Source organism: Leucoraja erinacea, chromosome 18, assembly GCF_028641065.1.
Source record: "Leucoraja erinacea ecotype New England chromosome 18, Leri_hhj_1, whole genome shotgun sequence".
Lineage (NCBI taxonomy): Eukaryota > Metazoa > Chordata > Chondrichthyes > Rajiformes > Rajidae > Leucoraja > Leucoraja erinaceus.
In genome coordinates this window covers 26419913-26438103 of record NC_073394.1, presented here as the reverse complement: position 1 = coordinate 26438103, position 18191 = coordinate 26419913, and the positions used below count along the sequence as shown (strand labels likewise).

The window sequence follows — 18191 nt, the reverse complement described above, 5'->3', positions numbered from 1 at the left end:
GGTCAGGCAGCACCTCTGGAGAACATGGGTAGGTGACGTTTCTGGTCGGGACCCTTCTTCAGTCTGATAGTAGCACAGCTTAAGGGAGAGGAATACGGCAGAACTCCTGGGCACACTGCAGCTCGGCAGGGAGTGCTGCAAGAAATGCGGCAGATAATGCGTCATACAAAGAAAGTTTGGGGCAACTTTGTTACACAGAGGGTGGTGAGTGCCGGAATGCAAGGCCAGGGTTGGTACATGAAGCAGGTATGATCATAGCATTTAAGATGCTACTTTTGATAGGCAGGAGGTGACGGGCCATGGCCTCTAGAGGGAGCCGCCGAGTCCGGCCCCTGCTCACCTGGCCGCAAGAGCAAGGACCTGTAAGAGAGTGAACCAGCGCTCCCAGGGGCACAATGTCTGAGAGTGGCCCAGGTGAGTTGAGGGATGATGGTTCGCTGGACAATCCAGATGAAGGTGATGGTTGGCGGCCCTGCAGCGACCTGGGGCTCACCAGGATCGGGCGCTGCTCCATGAGACCCAGCACAGGGACTGAGCCTGATTTAAAAAATGGCACCAAATCCTGGCGACTATTGCATGTGGTCTCAGTGGACTATTTCTATACTTTAATTTACTTTAATTTAGTTCAGAGGTACAGCGTGGAAACAGGCTCTTCAGCCCACCAGGTTTGCGCTGACCAGCAATTACCATGCACTAATAGTATCCTATACGCTACCGTCAATTCATAATTGTTACCGAAGCCACTTAACCTACAAACCTGTATGTCTCTGGTGTGCGGGAGGAAACTGGAGCACCCAGGGAAAAACCAGGCAACACAGAGAGAATGTACAAACTCTGTAGTCAGGATTGAACCCGGTTCTCTGGAGTTGTAAGGGTGCAACTCTACCACTATGCCAACATGCGTTCCCCAATGCACTTTTGGTAGTATGGGGATTGTGCTTGGGTGTGGCAATACTTTACTGAACTATGTGCAAAATAAGAATTTCACTCCAGGTCTGTACACGTGATAATAAAGAACCACTGAATGTGTAGGGAATGGAGGGCTGTGGATATTGCGCTGGTAGATAAGAGAAGGCACAATCATCATGGGCCGAAGGGCCTGTTCCTGTGCTGTACTGTTCTATGTTCTATGAAAGTCATTATTCAATATATTCAAGGTCCAGCTGTTGTTCAACGTTGTTTAATCTTTCTTTGGTGTAATTGCAAAATTATTGTCAAGCTTGCACTCTGCTCCAGGGCATGAGGAGAGATGTGAAAAATCATCGCCTGGTTCTTTCAACCTTACTCAGTCTGCTTTTCAATCATCAGTACCAATGTTTAGCAGAAATTATGGAGATGTGGACGTGTGATTGGGATGCATATTTTGATTATAACCTATGTGTTATCTAGGCATGTTGACTGAATGTATGTCATATCTTTAAAGGTGGTTACATGCCATCTATTGCATATGAATAGAATCTACAGCTGAACTTCTGGATAGGTTAAAGAAATTACAACAGTTGAAATAAAGATGAGCAGTTTGTCTCTGTTCCTACTGGTCTCTGGGCCAGAAGGACATGGGCTCAAGATTTCTGCCAGGATTTGGAAACATTAAACATTCAGATACTTCGTTGCAGTGCTAAGCAACCACAGAATATCTTTATCAAATGAGAAATTAAAGACCCTGTGGCATTATTTAATTATGATTCCTCTGGTAACATGCTTCTCTCAAATAACAGCAATGCAAATCATCAGATCTAGGTTAATAATGTGTGCAATATAGGTGGTTCACATATAATAATAATCATATTGCCTACATATTAATCCAGTGTACATGCTACATCGTGGAATATTCTGAAGGACTGGATAAGGCATTATATCTTTACATACTTTAGCGTTGTACTTCTCATCCTGAATATTTATGTTTGTTTTAGTTTAATTTAGAGATACAGCATGGAAACAGGCCCTTCGGCCCACCGAGACCATGCACCAACCATCACCCCATGCACTAGTTCTATCCTACACGCAAGGGGCAATTTACGGAAGCCAATTAACCTACAAACCCACACGTCTTTGGAATGTGGGAGGAAACCGGAACACCCAGAGAAAACTCGGAGAATGTACAAACTCAGTACAGATAGTGGTCAGGATCGAACCCAGGAGGAAACGCAGAATAGTTAGAGAGAGTAAAAGAGCAACACTCTTACATTTCTCTTCTTTTGTTGTTTTCACTTCTTCAGCAACTCTTTTCAAGGAACTGACCAAGGTGCTGATGTCTGAGCTGTTTGTTTCACAACGGGTGAAGAATTCGAGTATCTCCGGGTTATATTTAGATTTCTTGGATGGCCTTGTTTCAATGTGGTGAATCTTAGCTTCAAAGGTCTGTGGTACGGGGAGAAAAAATAATAATTTTTAAACAATGCAGAAATTTACAGTTGCATTTTCAGACCATAACATCCAGGTCCCATGCAAAATTATTCTACTGCATAATTCTCTTCACTACTGATTAGCTCCCATTCCAATTCCCATTAATTTCCTCATCCAGGTTACCCAATGAGCTCCACCAATATTTCCCCGAAAATAGGTAACAATGTATAGGGCGTCCGGAGACCGGGATCAATCCTGACATTGGGTGCTGTTTTTGTGGTGTTTGCACGTGACCACATTGGTTTCCTCGGGGTGCTCTGGTTTTCTCCCACCTACCAAAGACATGTGGCGTTGAAGGTTAATTGGGCTCTGCCTGTTTCCATGTGTAAACTGAACTAAACTAAACTAAATTTCTACATCACTGTTGATTGGCATTTAATCAATAGATATCAGTTCAGATGCCCATTAAAGGAACTCCAAGTTCAAAATATAGAAACAAGGAACAGCAGTTGCTGGTTTACACCAAAGATAGACACAAAATGCTGGAGTAACTCAGAGGGTCAGGTAGCATCCCTGGAGAAAAGGGATGGGTGACATTTCAGATCAGGACCCTTCTTCAGACAGAAAGGGGGGGGGGGGGGGGGGGCTGTGAAGTTGTAGGCTAGACTAGACCAGGCCCAATCAAGGGGTAAGTGGGAGGGGAGTGCAGTTTAACCCAGATGTATGACTATTGAATTCTCTACTTTTATGAAACTTCTACTTACACTCCCCTTCCCTCTTGCCTCCTTCCTCCACACTAGTCATTTTACCAGTTCCATAGTTCTTCACATTGTTTCCCTCATGAGATTGTACCTTCCCTAACCAATAATTAACCTGCCAGGCACCGCCCTGCCTTAGATCATTTGTGGCTGGCCCTGATTGATCCTGGTCTTTTCTCGTCTACAGCTCTTCACACCCCTACCCCCCACCCCTTACTCTCAATATGAAGAAGGGTCCCGACCCGAAACATACCCATCCTTTTTCTGCCTGACCCGTTGAATTATTCCAGCACTTTGTGCCTATCCAGGAATTTATTGTTTTCTTCATAAATATTGCCTGAAATTAATATGCTTTGTACTAGTGCCCTCTAGTCATATATTTATTGCCTTTCATATGCAGGATAGGTAAGAATACTTCGTTAGACCAAAGTATCATGTGCTCTTAATCTTTTCTCTTTTCTCCTATACCTTTACTCAGAAAGTGGCCTCTGAAGCCTTCTGGACCCATCTTCGTCACTTCTCCAAGAATTGTTTTCCGATCAATGAATGTCGTTCAGCACAGTGAGCAAATTTGCTGCAGTCGACAATATACTTAACACTCACAGATTGGTCTTTTCATCAAAGTATACAAATAAATCTATGTTGCGTCATGTAGTGAAAACAAAATTAATTATGCTGGTGAGTTTTTAATTTATATGGCTATAAATTTCACTACAAATCTTAATTGTCTCAATTAGTGTCACTCCATTGTCCTTCCGCATCCCAGTGATGCAAATCTAACTGAGTTTGGCTGCATAAATTACAAAATAATTTACAGATTGTCACTACTCCGTTACCCCAGGTTGTGGCAGATGCTGGCTACCCCAAAAGGCAAAATCTCCACGGTTTCCCATTACTGCTAATGCATGTTGTGTTGCTTGTAATCAAATTCTTATGTGATACAATACAAAACGTATTACTCTGCCACAAAAGTACATGTATGTGATAAGGTCATCAGTGATAGGAGCAAAGTTAGGCCATTCAGCCTGTCAAGTCTACTCCACCATTCAATCATGACTGATCCATCTCTCCCTCCTAACCACATTCTCCTGCCCTTTCCTAATAACCCCTGACACATGTACTAATCAAGAATCTATCTATCTACTCCTTAAAAATATTTATTAACTTGGCCTCCACAGCCTTTTGTGGCAAATAATTCCACAGATTCACCACCCTTAGACTAAAGAATGTGTTTTGTTACTCCTACAAGGTTCAAGAATCAATTGTCATTACTATAAAAAATGGAGCTTAGAGCCCAGGTTTTAGCTGTGGGAATTGCTTAAGTGATATAGAAACATAGAAATTAGGTGCAGGAATAGGCCATTCGGCCCTGCCCCTCGAGTCTGCTTTATTTCTGCCCCTCGAGTCTGCTTTATCCCCTTCTGTACATTGAAACAATGGCAATGTTTCTATCTTTAAACTTAAACACAGGATATGCAGTGATCACATTGAATGACAAAAACAGGCTCAAATAAGTAAATAGACAACTCATTGGTCGGACTTTCCATGTTTTTAGGTTTAAGGGTCAAAGTAAAATAAAATGGTACCAGCAATCATCCACACACTGATCTGTAGAAGGGTCTCAACCCGAAACGTCACCGATTCCTTTTCTCCAGAGATGCTGGCTGACCCATCGAGTTACTGCAACATTTTGTGTCTATCTAGTTCTATGTTGCCCCACATTTTGCAAACTACACACATTGGGAGAATTTACAGAAGCCAAGGGGAAAGAGGGTTTGACAGGGTTACTTCAAATTAGAGAAATCAAGATCATATCACTGGGTTGTAAGCTGCCCAAGCGAAATATGAGGTGCTGTTCCTCCAATTTGCGTGATGAAGTAAATAGTGATGCAAGTGATTTCAATTCCTTCAATTCCCTCGGGTTGACTCCAGCATGGGGAAAAGGAGTTGTTAATTCACATGGTTGATGTAATGAAAACAAAGTGATGTTAACTGTGAATTCAATTTCTGCCTGATTGTTATCCGGCCTCCTACCCTTGCTAAGGCCACTTGTTCAATCAGCTTGGAAGTTAAAAAAAACCTGACATGGAATATTAAATTACCCTTCTGTGTGACCATAATAATGTATGGCTGGTTTCTTGCTTCTGCCCCAGAGGCTGTTCTTTAGCATGCAAATACCATTGTAACTGAATCTGTTTTAACGATTTATTTGTTTTGCCAAGAGGGACCTAGAAATAAATGCCGTTATCTCACATATCATCCATGTGGGTCTGCCAATCTCTGATCCTTTCTTAAGGTAATAGCTCCAATTTGAAATTGTGCATTAGTGTCTGTGCCTCAGAACAGAAATGGGACTTTGTTTGTTTCACCTTTTATTCCACAAAAATGCACCAAATGCATCCTTCCTCCCCCCCCCCCCACCCCACCCCCGCATCTTTACTGTTAGACAGCATCTCCGGTGAACATGGATAAGTGACGTTTCTGGTCGAGATCATTCTTTTAGAATGATTGTAGCATGATGGAGAAAGCAGGAAAAGAGATGGGGTTGGGACAAAACCTGGCAAATGAGGCCCGCTCCCACCTCTTTCTCAGCTTTCTCCCCCCCCCCCCCCCCCCCCCCCACCCCCACTACTATCACTGAGGAAGGACGCTAACCAGAAACATCGCCTATCCATTTCCATCAGAGATGCTGCCTCATCTGCTGAGTTACTCCAGCATTTTGTGTTCTATGCAAGATTTCAGCATTTGCAGTTCCTTGTGCCCCAAATATATTGCAAAAACTGACATGATATATGAAGTGAAATTTGTGATGGTTTGTCTCCTCCTTGTAAACTCAAGATAAACCAAAAGAGAAAGAATCCTTGGGCGAATTATTTAGGAAGGAACTGTAGATGGCGGTTTACACCGAAGGTAGACACAAAAAGCTGCAGTAACTCAGCAGGACAGGCAGCATCTCTGGAGAGAAGGAATGAGTGACGTTTTGGATCGAGACCCTTCTTCACACTCGGGCAATGGCTTTTTGCCTCAGACTCGTTGCATGAACCTACGAGGTCCACATTTAGCCCTAAAGGCTCAAGCCCTCAAGCCCCATTAACTCATTGTGCATTAGTTACCATCACATCACCACAAACAACTTGTGGACTTCAGAAGCTGAAATGTCAGGTTGCATGCCCTGCTAATAATGGATGAACCCTAAACTCAGGTGAAAGATTTATTTTAAAGCAGCGCAATCGACAACTTTCTGAACATGTTTATAAAGTGCATTGCCAATGTTTTTCATCTTACTAGAGTGCGGACAATCTTGCCTGAGTTTGTTCTTACCTTGAACCATACCAATTTATTTTGGAATTGAATTGTCAATAATTCATCGGAATAATGATTTGAGCAAACTCCTGTCTCTTTAGACATTAGAGATGCAGCACTGAAACAGGCACTTTGGCCCACCGAGTCAGCGCTGACCAGCAATCACCCCCACACATTAACACTATCCTACACACCAGGGACAATTTTAACAAACCTGCATGACTTTGGAGGAAACCCGGAGCACCCAGAGAAAACCCACATGGTCACGGGGAGAACGCACAAACATCATACAGACAGCACCCGTAGTCAGGATTGAACCCAGGTCTCTGGCACTGTAAGGCAGCAGCTCTGCCGTTGCACCTCTGTGTTGCCCTAACTCAACATCGCCTTAACTCAATCATTTCAAACACTGTCCACACTGCCTGAGTCTGTCTGAAGTCACCAACTCTGACATGAATGTATAGACCTCTTCAGTCACTGACCTCAATATGGAAGCAGTTGCCAGTGTAACTCTGAGACGTGAACACCAAAGGATCTCAGAGTGTCAGCTACAGTCCAGTGGCGCAGCTGGTGGAGCTGCTGCCTTGCAGCGCCAGAGACCCGGATTTGATCCTGACCTTTGGAGCTGTCTGTGCGGAGTTTGCATGTTCTCCCTTTGACCGCATGTGTTTCATCCGGGTGCTGCGGTTTCCTCCCACATCCCAAAGAACTAAGGCTTGTAGGTTAATTGGCCTCTGTAAATTGCTCCTAATGTGTACGGAGTGGATGAGAAAGTAAGATAACATACAACGAGTGTGAACGGGTGATCACTGGTCACGGTGTACTTGGTGTACTTGGTGTACTTGGTGTACTTGATGTACTTGGTGAACTTGGTGAACTTGGTGTACTTGGTGGACCAAAAAGCTTTTATAGCTTTCATAGATGCTGCCTCACCCACTGAGTTTCTCCAGCATTTTTGTCTACCTTCCATTTTCCAGCATCTGCAGTTCCTTCTTAAACGTAAAGCTTTTATCCATGCTTTTTTTTCAATCAAAACACATAGAACATTGAAAGGTACAATAAGGAAACAGGTCTTTCGGTCCATATCTGCATCAAATATGATACCAAAATAAACTAATCTGCCTGCACATGAGGGCTAACGGAATCAAGGTATAAGGGGTGAAAACAGAAAAGGTACTGATTCTGGATGATCGGCCATGATCATATTGAATGGTGGTGCTGGCTCAAAGGGCCAAATGGCCTAATCCTGCATCTATTTTCTATCTTTCTATATGAACCATATTCCTCCATATCCATGTGCTTATTTAAAACCCTTTTAAATGCCACTATAGAATCTGCCTCCACCGCCACCTCTGACAGCACATTCCAGGCTCCCACCACCCTCTGTGTAAAAAACTTGCCCTGCACATCTCCTTTAAACTCTGCCTTTCTCACCTTCTAGTCCTTGACATTTTCGCCATGGGATAAAGGTACTGATTGTTTACCGTATCTAGGCCTTTTATAATTTTATGTATTTCTAGGCTCGAAGCTATAATCTGACAAATGTAATTTTTTTTTCGTCTCATTAACTAGGTAATTGTTAACCAGTTTGAAGGACAAGATTATCTTGTATTATCCAAGGTCCAAAACAGTTAATTTAACTTCATGAATCATGCCCAATATTGGATGTTGTGACACACTGATGGCCGCAATGGCTAATGTTTGATGTTACCTCGAACACTTTGAGCGTGCGGGAGAGAGCAGATCCCTTGCTGCAGCGGAGAGTGAAGAACAGGTTAACCATAGCTCTGCCATCCTTCTCCTCGAACACCAGCTGGTCCCCAGAATCCGCTGACTCGGCGGCAGCAGCGGCTGCTTCCCGTTCCTTCCGCGCATCTTCGATCAGCGACTGCCTGCGTCCGATGAAGTGGGGAGACTGACAACGCAAAGAAAGGACATCAGACAGGTTCAGAATTCAGCCTCACAGACCCATTGACAATTCACGAAAGCAACGTTCAACCTGATTTTACTCCTTGGGAGTGCAGGGGAGATCTCGTAGAGATGTATAAAATCATGAGGGGAATAGATAGGGTGAATAGATAAGCACACCAGAGACAAATAATCAGGAATGGATAGAAACAAGGTGCAGACGAAAGTGACACAAACTGAACAGAGAAAGGGCAAAAGGGGATAAGAGGAGTGGAAAGCAGACATAGAGGATAAGATCATAAGAGATAGGAGTATAATTAGGCCATTTGGCCCATCAAGTCTACACTGCCATTGCTGATCTATTTCTCCCTCCTAACCTAGCAATGTTACAAAATGTTGAGATTTTAAAAAATCAAGTCTTTAATTTATCCCATCAGATAAAGCATAAAAAGAAGTTTAATTTGACACCTGATTCACTTTCATATCTTCAGTATTTAAAAGGTTATAGCCATTTTCATACTCAGGAATTGGCATCTTGTTCCCTATTGCTTTTTCATTGACTTAACAGAAAAGCTGTGATCGAGAACAGTCAAAAGCCCATAACTTTCTTAAAAATTAAGAGAATTGAAATAAAATTTTAGTTATTTTAGATTGAAGCATTCTGAAACAAATATGAAACAATCTTACTTAGATCTTGAAATTAAAGCATATAATTATTTAGTTACCTAATTGTAGCAAATTACAAAATTCAATTACTAGATCTAAACATCTATCCATTTCTTAAGAATAGATTAACATTTTTAAATAGCCTAAGTGTCCAAATAACATTCACACAAGAATTCACAATATAACATAATTTTTAAATCTCATTGTCATGGGTTTATAGACCAAATGGAAGGAATTTAATGTTTAATACCTGTAAATTAATGGCCATTTAAATCAGCTTGCGAGTGGGTTTTTCTGGAACGCGACCATTTGGAACGTTGATGTTGTGGTGAATTTAGTTCCCCATATCGGCAGCAAATACACTGCCGGTTCTTCGGGGAAAAAAATCACTGTTTCGCAACTTTTTTTTATTTTTATTTTTTATTTTATTAGAAGTAAGTACAATCATATGGCACCAAAATGCCTAATATATATTTTTGCAACTTAAAATGTGAATTAAATGCATCTTAAGAAACACTTTTATACATAAAAATAAACGACTTCCTTTTACCTGTCCCCGACATAAAATCCGGCCCCGTTGTCGGCATTGACGGCTTCAGAAGCTGATTTTAAAATCACTCCAGAGATGAACTTGTCGTAATAATTTTTTTTTAAAACACACAGAACAGCCGTCGGAACGATTCTTTAGCAAAATCTTGCACTCCAACAAAATATAATCCAGGACCAGGTCGGAAAAAAAACGCGTTTTAACCCCGCCCTCCCTCAAACGCGCCAGAATTGCGCACACGGCCAGTGGCAGAATTGCAGCACCGCTGAAGGTAAGTATTGTAACATACCTACCTAACCCCATTCTCCTGCCTTCTCCCCTTAACCTCTGACACCTCTGACAACCTCTGATGGATAGTTAGAAACATCTGAATCATTGGGATTCCCAAGGGAGGTAGAAATTATAAGACACGACAATAGGAAATAATAAAATGAGGAATAAAAGAGACCAATGGTGTTTACAGAGTACTATGTTTACTTATCTGGTGTGCTGCTGCAAGTAAGGATTTAATTGTTCCATTTCGGGACATATGACTGTAAAACACTCTTTACTATTGAAGTTAGACACAAAATGCTGGAATAACTCAGCGGGTGAGGCAGCATCTCTGGAGAGAAGGAATGGGTGACGTTTGGGTTACACTCTTTACTCTTGATAAATTGAAAAGAGATCAAAGAAAGAGTGGATCAAAGAAGTATAGCTTAGGAAGGGAGTTTCAGGATGAGGTCATTCAAATGTGTTGATCCACATAAAAGGACAGAAAAATCCGTAGGCCAGGCAAAGCAAATGCTAAGATGAAATGGGAAATGATTCGTTTAATGACTGAACAAACATTTTAAACCTGTGGCAGCAAATCAGCAAATTTATCCCCAGATTCTGACCGACCCACCAAGTGTTCTAGCCCTTTCTGACTTTGTTTTAAAATGATAATGACATTATAACCATAGGGAACAAAACTTGCATCGGTTAGAGGGAAAGTAGAAGCAAGGAACTGCAGGTGGCAATAAAAAGGCACAAAGAGCTTAGGAAACCTGAACGGAAACCTCTGGTGACCTTGCGCCCCACCCAAGGTTTCCGTGAGGTTCCCAGAGGTTTGGTCACTCTCCCTAATGGTCGAAAGTGGTTTCCGCGTAGTCGAGGCTTCTTCTATGTTCCTGCGATTAATTCAACAAATTCAAAACCGACCCGTTTGGTCGAAGCCAGTGGAGTGGGGTTGCTATTTACTTACAGGCAGTTGAAGGCAATCTCCTTCGCTGACCGACCATTTTGATTGGCTCATTGGAGTTTTCAGCAAAGATCCTAGGATCTTTGGTTTTCAGAACCTAGAAGATCCGCCGGAAGCTAAAATGCCCGCTAACTTTATTAAACTTCTTAAAACTATCTCCACCCCCCTCCCCTTCTCCCCCCTTCTCTCTACTCTCTCCCCTTCTCTCCTCTTCTCCCCCCTTCTCTTCCCCTTCTCTCTCCCTTCTCTCTCTCTCTTCTCTCTCCTTCTCTCCCCTTCTTTCCCCTTCTCTCCCTCGCTCCCGCGCTCTCTAAAAGACTTACCGTGCTCTGTGGCAGCTGTTTACCTTCCTCTTCATCATGCAGACAGTGCTCCTCGGTTGTCCCTGGCCCCCACCTTCATGATGTGTTTGTGTGTGTGTGTGTGTGTGCGGTCGGTAGCAAATATCCTGTGGGATCTTTGGTCAGATGCAACTCACACTTCGATGGAGGCTTTCCAGGCGAGGGACCAAAACCTCTGGCGACTCATGAAAACCTTGGGTGGGGCACAAGGTCACCAGAGGTTTCCGTTCAGGGTTCCTAAGTGGGACAGGGGCATTAACTCAGCGGGTCAGGCAGTATCTCTGGTGAAAATGAATAGATGACATTTTGGGTCGGCACCCTTCTTCAGATCCCTGTCAGATTCCATTCTGAGAAGGGTCCTAACCCAAATCCATGTTCCCCTGAGATGCTGCCTGACTCGCTGAGTTACTCCAACACATTGTGTCTTTTTTTCAATTAAAGAGAACAGGTTGGATGGAGAGAACAAACAGGTTTAAATTCTCAAGTAAAATACATTATTTCCCTGAAGAAGGGCCCCTCCCCAAAATGTCACCTATCCATATCCTCCAAGGATACTGCCCAATCCACGGATTTCCTCCGGATTTTGTGTTTTGCACAAGTTTCCAGAATCTGCAGTTCCTTGATTCTCCAGGTTTACTTTCTCATTAGATTTATGGATAGAAGTGAACTTATGGAAATAGTTTTAAAGCAAAACTTATCGATTGTGCACCACACCCCCAAACTACCCATCTGCCTATTGCAGTTCTTTCTGCCCACATCACCATAGTGCCCATCGAGACATGGTCTGTGGCACCACATTGCTCCCATTATTCACTTCCCAAACAAATAGAAATAATTTATGGTAGATCATGTGAGACTATCTCAGAAGAAGATTTTTTTTTTCATGAATCCTCCTGCATTTATATACGGGATTGCACCGTGTCTGGGTTAGGAACAAACAGACAGTGCGCCCCATTCAGCATTAGACTTTACTTTAGACTTTAGAGATACAGCGTGGAAACAGGCCCTTCGGCCCACCGGTTCCACGCCGGCCAGCGATCATCCCGTTTACTAGCAATATCCTACACACTAAGGACATTTACAATTAACCTACAAACCTGTACGCCTTTGGAGTGTGGGAGGAAACCGGGGCACCCGGAGAAAACTCACGCGATCACGGGGAGAATGTACAAACCCCGTACAGACAGCACGCATGGCGCTGTAACGCAGCAACTCTACCTCTGCGCCACTGTAAAGAAACTGTTCACAGCAACTGAACAGCAAACGGTGTAAAGTAGAACAACGAACTGCAAATGCTGGTTTACAGAGAAGGACGCAGCGTGCTGGGGTAACTCAGCCGATCAGGCAGCATCCTTGGAGAACATGGACAGGTGAAGTTTAGGGCCTGGACTCTCCTTCACTCATGCACGTTCTCTACGTTTTCCACAGTTACTCCAATACTTTGTGTCCTTCACGATGTAAAGTATCCGTCTGAAGGTAATATGGTCACTGGGATTCCGGTTATCCTTGATTTGGAATCGTTTCATGTATATAAGGAGTTGGACTATTTTTTTATGCTTAACAGGTAAGAGATTAGATTGAGGTGGGTCAAACAAGCACATGGGGAAATTAAAGATACAAATACTACCGATGCTGGGATCATGAGTAAAACACAAAGTGCCGGAGGAATACCGCGGGTCGGAGGGCATCTGTGGAGGGAATGGTTTCGGATCGGGACCCTTCTTCTGACATGGGATAGATAAACAGTTCCAACCATTCGTCTGGGATGATGATGTCTGGGATGTGAAATTATATTATCGTTATGTTACCAGGAGCAAATGCACTCCTCTTGATCACCTACCAAACCTCTAAGAAAGTACAAATCAGAAAATTCCACCTCAAAGAGAAATATGGTGGTCCAGTTTGCTCGCTTGCTGTGTGAATGGCGGGGCGCTAGAATAACGTTTGTTGCAGTGACAGATGTCACTAGCGATTTGTTTCAAGCAGGTTAGCAGCTTGAAATAGAGAGTTGTAGAGAGAAAAAATGTCCCACAACGCCCAACTTTCAGGCGAGTTCAGCATCGCACCGAGAGCGATCCTGATTAAAATGAACTCACCTCCTCCATGGATGTGCATTTACTAATTTGGATAGGTCTCTTATTTCCAAACGCTCTGCCTCTTTACCGAGCTGATGAACTGTCAATGTTTTAAAGAGGTTCACATGCAATAAATAAAAAATCATTGGATGCCAAATAGAGCTTATACTCGCTGTAGGAAGGAACCGCAAATGTTGGTTTACACCGAAGATTGACACAGAATGCTGTAGTAACACAGCGGGACAGGCAGCATCTCTGGAGAAAAGGAATCGGTGATGTTTCGGGTCGAGACTGAAAGTTTTGGGTCAGTCTGAAGAAGGGTCTCGACCCCAAACATCACCTATTCCGATTCTCTAGGGATCTGAAGAAGGGTCTCGACCCGAAAAGTCACCCATTCCTTTTATCCAGAGATGCTGCCTGTCCCGCTGAGTTACTCCAGCGTTTTGTGTCTATGCTGTTTGACCCAGTGAGTTACTCCAGCACTTTGTGTCTATCTTCGGAGCTTATATCTTATATTTAGTTTGCATTGCTGTGCGTTTCGGCGGAGCTCTGTTGTTGCACCGCGGGCACTTTCTGAAACATATTCCGGGTAAATCAATTCACTCTTTACCCTTCGACACTCTCCATTGTGAGCGTGAGAGTTAAACCTTCGTGCTGTGTAAACAACTCCCCTTTATGGCAAGGCATATTTGTAAGATGCTCGATTATCGTGAAGTTTATGATGATTTCACTGCCCATTTCGAATGTTTCACCCAGAGCAACGCGCGTAGTGCTGGAGGAACTCAGCGGGTCCGACGGCATCTGTGGAGGGAATGGACAAGCGACTTTCCGGGTCTGGACCCTTCTTCAGACTTGACCCAAAACGTCGCCGGACCATCCTTCCCGAGATGCTGCCGGAGCCGCTGAGTTCTTCCAGCCCCTTTGTGTTGTGATCAAGATTCCAACATCTGCAGTTCCTTGGTCTCCAAATATGTTATCCTTATTGACCCATGGTGGCGATTGGGAAGAGGCTAAAATCTGATTCATCTACATATTTTTAAGCGAAAGCATTAATCACGTATGAATAACACGTGGAGGAACATATTTCGCTTGGACAGCTTGCAACCCAGAGGTATGAATATTGATTTCGCTAATTTCAAGTAACCCTTCCATTTCCCCTCTCTCTCTCTCTCTCTCTCTGTCCCTCCCTCCCCTGGTCATCCCACCAGTGTCACTATTGGTATCCATCTGATTTGTTTTGTATCTTTTCATATTTCTAGTAACCCTCTCCCCTGACTCAGTTCGAAGCAGGATCTGGACACGAAAAGTCACCTATTCCTTTTTCCCCAGCGATGCTACCCAACCCACTGAGTTACTCCACTGTGTGTCAATGTTCAATAACATAACTCCATTTACTAATTTTTGTTTCATATCTTTGGTTAATATTCGCTTTATCATGTATCTGTATACTGTGGATGGCTCGATTGCAATAGACAATAGACAATAGGTGCAGGAGTCAGCCATTCAGCCCTTCGAGCCAGCACCGCCATTCAATGTGATCATGGCTGTTTATCCCCAATCAGTACCCCGTTCCTGCCTTCTCCCCATAGCCCCGGGCTCCTTTTTAAGAGCCCTATCTAGCTCTCTTTTGAAAGCATCCAGAGAACCTGCCTCCACCGCCCTCTGAGGCAGAGAATTCCACAGACTCACCACTCGCTGTGAGAAAAAGTGTTTCCTCGTGGGTAATCGTGGATTGTCTTTCCGCTGACTGGTTAGCACGCAACGAAAGTTTTTTCACTGTACCTCGGTAGACGTAAACTAAATTCAACTCAACTCAAGAAAAGTCTACCTCAAATTTAACAACAGCAGTAAAAGTGGAAACCAGCATCTCATCCTACGTATAAATACATTACGGACGGAAAATAGTGTAGGAAGGAACTGCAGATGCTGTCTTAAACCGACGACAGACACAAAATGTTGGAACTCGGGGGGACAGACCGAAAAATATTTCCCTTCTGCAAAACGGATGGATGTAAGTTATGCGCGCATAAGTGCACCCATATGCGATCAAAGAGGTGGAAGAAAGACATCGGAGCTCACCGTCACGGCTTCGGCTTGCTTGGAGTCCAGTTCAGAGACCGCCCTGCGGAAGCCTCTGGCGGACGAGGGGTTCGACGTGGGCATCATCGAGGCGCCCTGCAAGTTTCTGCCACTTGCCAGCCAGCCCGTCCTCCCGCCGCTCCTATTTATAAGCGAGTTCCATCTTCCTCCTTACGTCAGGTCTTCTCATTTACTTATCTTGACACCCCATCGCGCCCATTTATTGGACTTCCTCGACATCGAGCAAACAACAGATCTGTATCGCTGGTCCTCTTCCAATAAGAAATATCGGAAGAGTTTTTGTCCAGTTGTAATTCTCCGCCCCCAGCCCGGAGGTGAATCACACGGAGCTTTCCAACTCTGCACGAGCGTCCGATACTTTGCATAACCCTCGACCCGCTCACTTTATTAAACCACATCGGTAAACCACTCTATATGTATGTTCGCGATTTAAATCGTTCTTCGGCCCGTCGTGCCCATACTGGTTATAGATTCATCGAGTCATACAGTAATATAGCGTGGAAAATGTCCCTTCGGCCCAACGTGCCGCCCACGCCGACCAAAATGTCCTAATCTGCACTAGCCCCACCTGCCTGCTTTTGGCCCATATCCTTCTAAACCTGTCCTATCCCTGTCTAAATGTTTCTTAACCGCTGCGATAGTACCTGCCTCGACTGCCTCCTCCGGCAGTTTGTTACATACGCCCACCACTCTTTGTGTAAAGACATAACCCCCCGAGTTCCCATTAAATCCCCCCTCCCCAAATGGTTGATCCAGTTAATCCTGCATCCCTTCTTTACATAGAGCATGGAGCAGTAATTCTGCCCCCAACGCCCAAGCAAAGCATGGTCCATATCCCTCTATTCCCTGCATATCCATGTGCCTATCTAAACCGTCATTAAACACCATCTCGGGCAATGCGTTTCTCCCCGCACAACTCCTTGAAACATTCTCCCTCCCACCTTAAAGCTATGCGCTCTAATTCTTGACATTTCCACCCTGGGAAACATAAAGATTCTGAATACCTATATTTTCAACGCCTCTCATCATTTTTTATATTTCATAGAAATTAGGTGCAGGAGTAGGCCATTCGGCCCTTCGAGCCTGCACCGATATAGTCCCTGGTATTCTTTGCCTTCAAACCGTTGTTCAATATCCTTGTGCTTATTGCCGCTCGATCTGCACCCACAGCCATTCCAAAGACAATGGGAAAAAGGGTCCCAATTGGAAAAGTCACCTCCCCATGTTCTCCAGAGATGGTGCCTGACCCGCAGAGCATTTTGCGCCTAACCCTGTTAGGGCGGGCTTACCCTAATGTAGTTTCTAGTCTTGAATTGTCTTAAACAAGTGACCCCTGGCCCACTGTTAATTGTCTCCTCTCATTCTGTTCAGTATCATGAATAATGTACAGAAGCGGGAGCCGGCCATTCGCCCCATCGTGACTGCTCGCCTTTGGAAGCTCATCTATTACTTTAAGCGCCGACTGACACTAAATCATTTGAATTAGATGAAACCTAAACATGTATAAATTTCTGTCTTCATTATACTCGGTGACTGGGTTTGTTTAACCCTCCCCTTCTCTCTGGGTGAAGAGATACGAGGTTTCTTGTCATGCCTTTGATGAGCAGCGGAGTCTCCCCACCAACCCATCCACACCTCTCGACGCGGGCTTCGAGCAAGAGCCTTCAGACGAGGCTCTGCGTGGCGGCGGCGGGAAGACCCATCCCTGTGTGTGTGAGAGGATGATTTACCATTAGTTGTCCGCTCTCGATGAAGCAGCAGTAGCGACAGCTTCAGTTGCTCGGGTGATCCAGGGCACGTTTAAAATCACCCACCGCTTGTGTGTGTGCGTGTGCGCGCGTGTGTGTGGTGCGTGTGCGTGTGTGTGTGTGTGAGTGTGTGAGTGTGTGTGTATGTGCGTGAGTGTGTACGTGTGTGCGTTTATGTGTGTGTGTGAGTATGAGTGGGTATGTGTGTGTATGTGCGCGCACGTATGTGTGTGTGTATGTGTGTGTGTATGTGTGTGTGTGTGTGTGTGTGTGTGTGTGTGTGTATGTATATGTGTGTGTGTGTGTGTGTGTGTGTGTGTGTGTGTGTGTGTATGAGTGTGTATGTGTGTGTATGTGCGCGCGCGTATGTGTGTGTGTGAGTGTGTATGTGTGTGCGTTTATGTGTGTGTGTTTGTGTGAGTATGAGTGTGTATGTGTGTGTATGCGCGCGCGCGTATGTGTGTGTGTGTGTGAAGTGTGTGTGTGTGTGAGTGTGTGAGTGTGTGTGTATGTGCGTGAGTGTGTATGTGTGTGTGTGTGAGTATGAGTGTGTATGTGTGTGTATGCGCGCGCGGGTATGTGTGTGTGTGTATGTGTGTGTGTGTGTGAGTGTGTGAGTGTGTGTGTATGTGCGTGAGTGTGTATGTGTGTGCGTTTATGTGTGTGTGTGTGTGTGTGAGTATGAGTGCGTATGTGTGTGTATGCGCGCGCGCGTATGTGTGTGTGCATGTATGTGTGTGTGTGTGCATGTGTGAGTGTGTGTGTGTGTGTGTGTGTGCGTGTGAGTGTGTGTTAGTATCAGTGTGCGTGTACGTGTGTGCGTGTTTATGCGTGCGTGTGTGTGTATGTGACTCACACTAATGTGAGTGTCTGTGTGTTAGTAGCTGTACGCGTCTGTGTATGTGTATGTGCGTGCGCGTGTGTATGTGTGTCTGTGTGAGAGTGTGTGTGCGTGTTTGTGTGTGAGAGTGTGTGGCTAGTATGTGTATCAGTGTATGTGTGTGGTCAAACTATAGCGAGCGGTGGCAGTCGCTCGGCCACTTCATCCCACTCAATTTCGGGGACTTCGGAGTAAGATAATTACTTTACAACGACGGGGGACAGGTTTGCGTTACAAAAACTGATGGGATTAAGAGCCAAATTACGGGAAGCGACGATGAAACGGTGGGTGCAATCT

The 18191-nt window shown here is 44.4% G+C and overlaps 1 protein-coding gene across 1 annotated transcript in view; it reads right to left on the bottom strand.

Annotated features, from left to right (window-relative positions):
* th (tyrosine hydroxylase) overlaps positions 1–16989 on the bottom strand; it is a 49036-nt gene extending 32047 nt beyond the window's left edge. Inside the window, exons 1-3 of the mRNA XM_055649669.1 lie at positions 15246–16989; positions 8119–8322; positions 2187–2361 (exon numbers count right to left, since the gene is read on the bottom strand). Of these exons, the coding sequence (XP_055505644.1) occupies positions 2187–2361; positions 8119–8322; positions 15246–15332 (466 nt within the window). The 5' untranslated portion in view covers positions 15333–16989. The remainder of the gene's footprint in view (positions 1–2186; positions 2362–8118; positions 8323–15245) is intronic.
* Positions 16990–18191: the final 1202 nt, after the last annotated feature.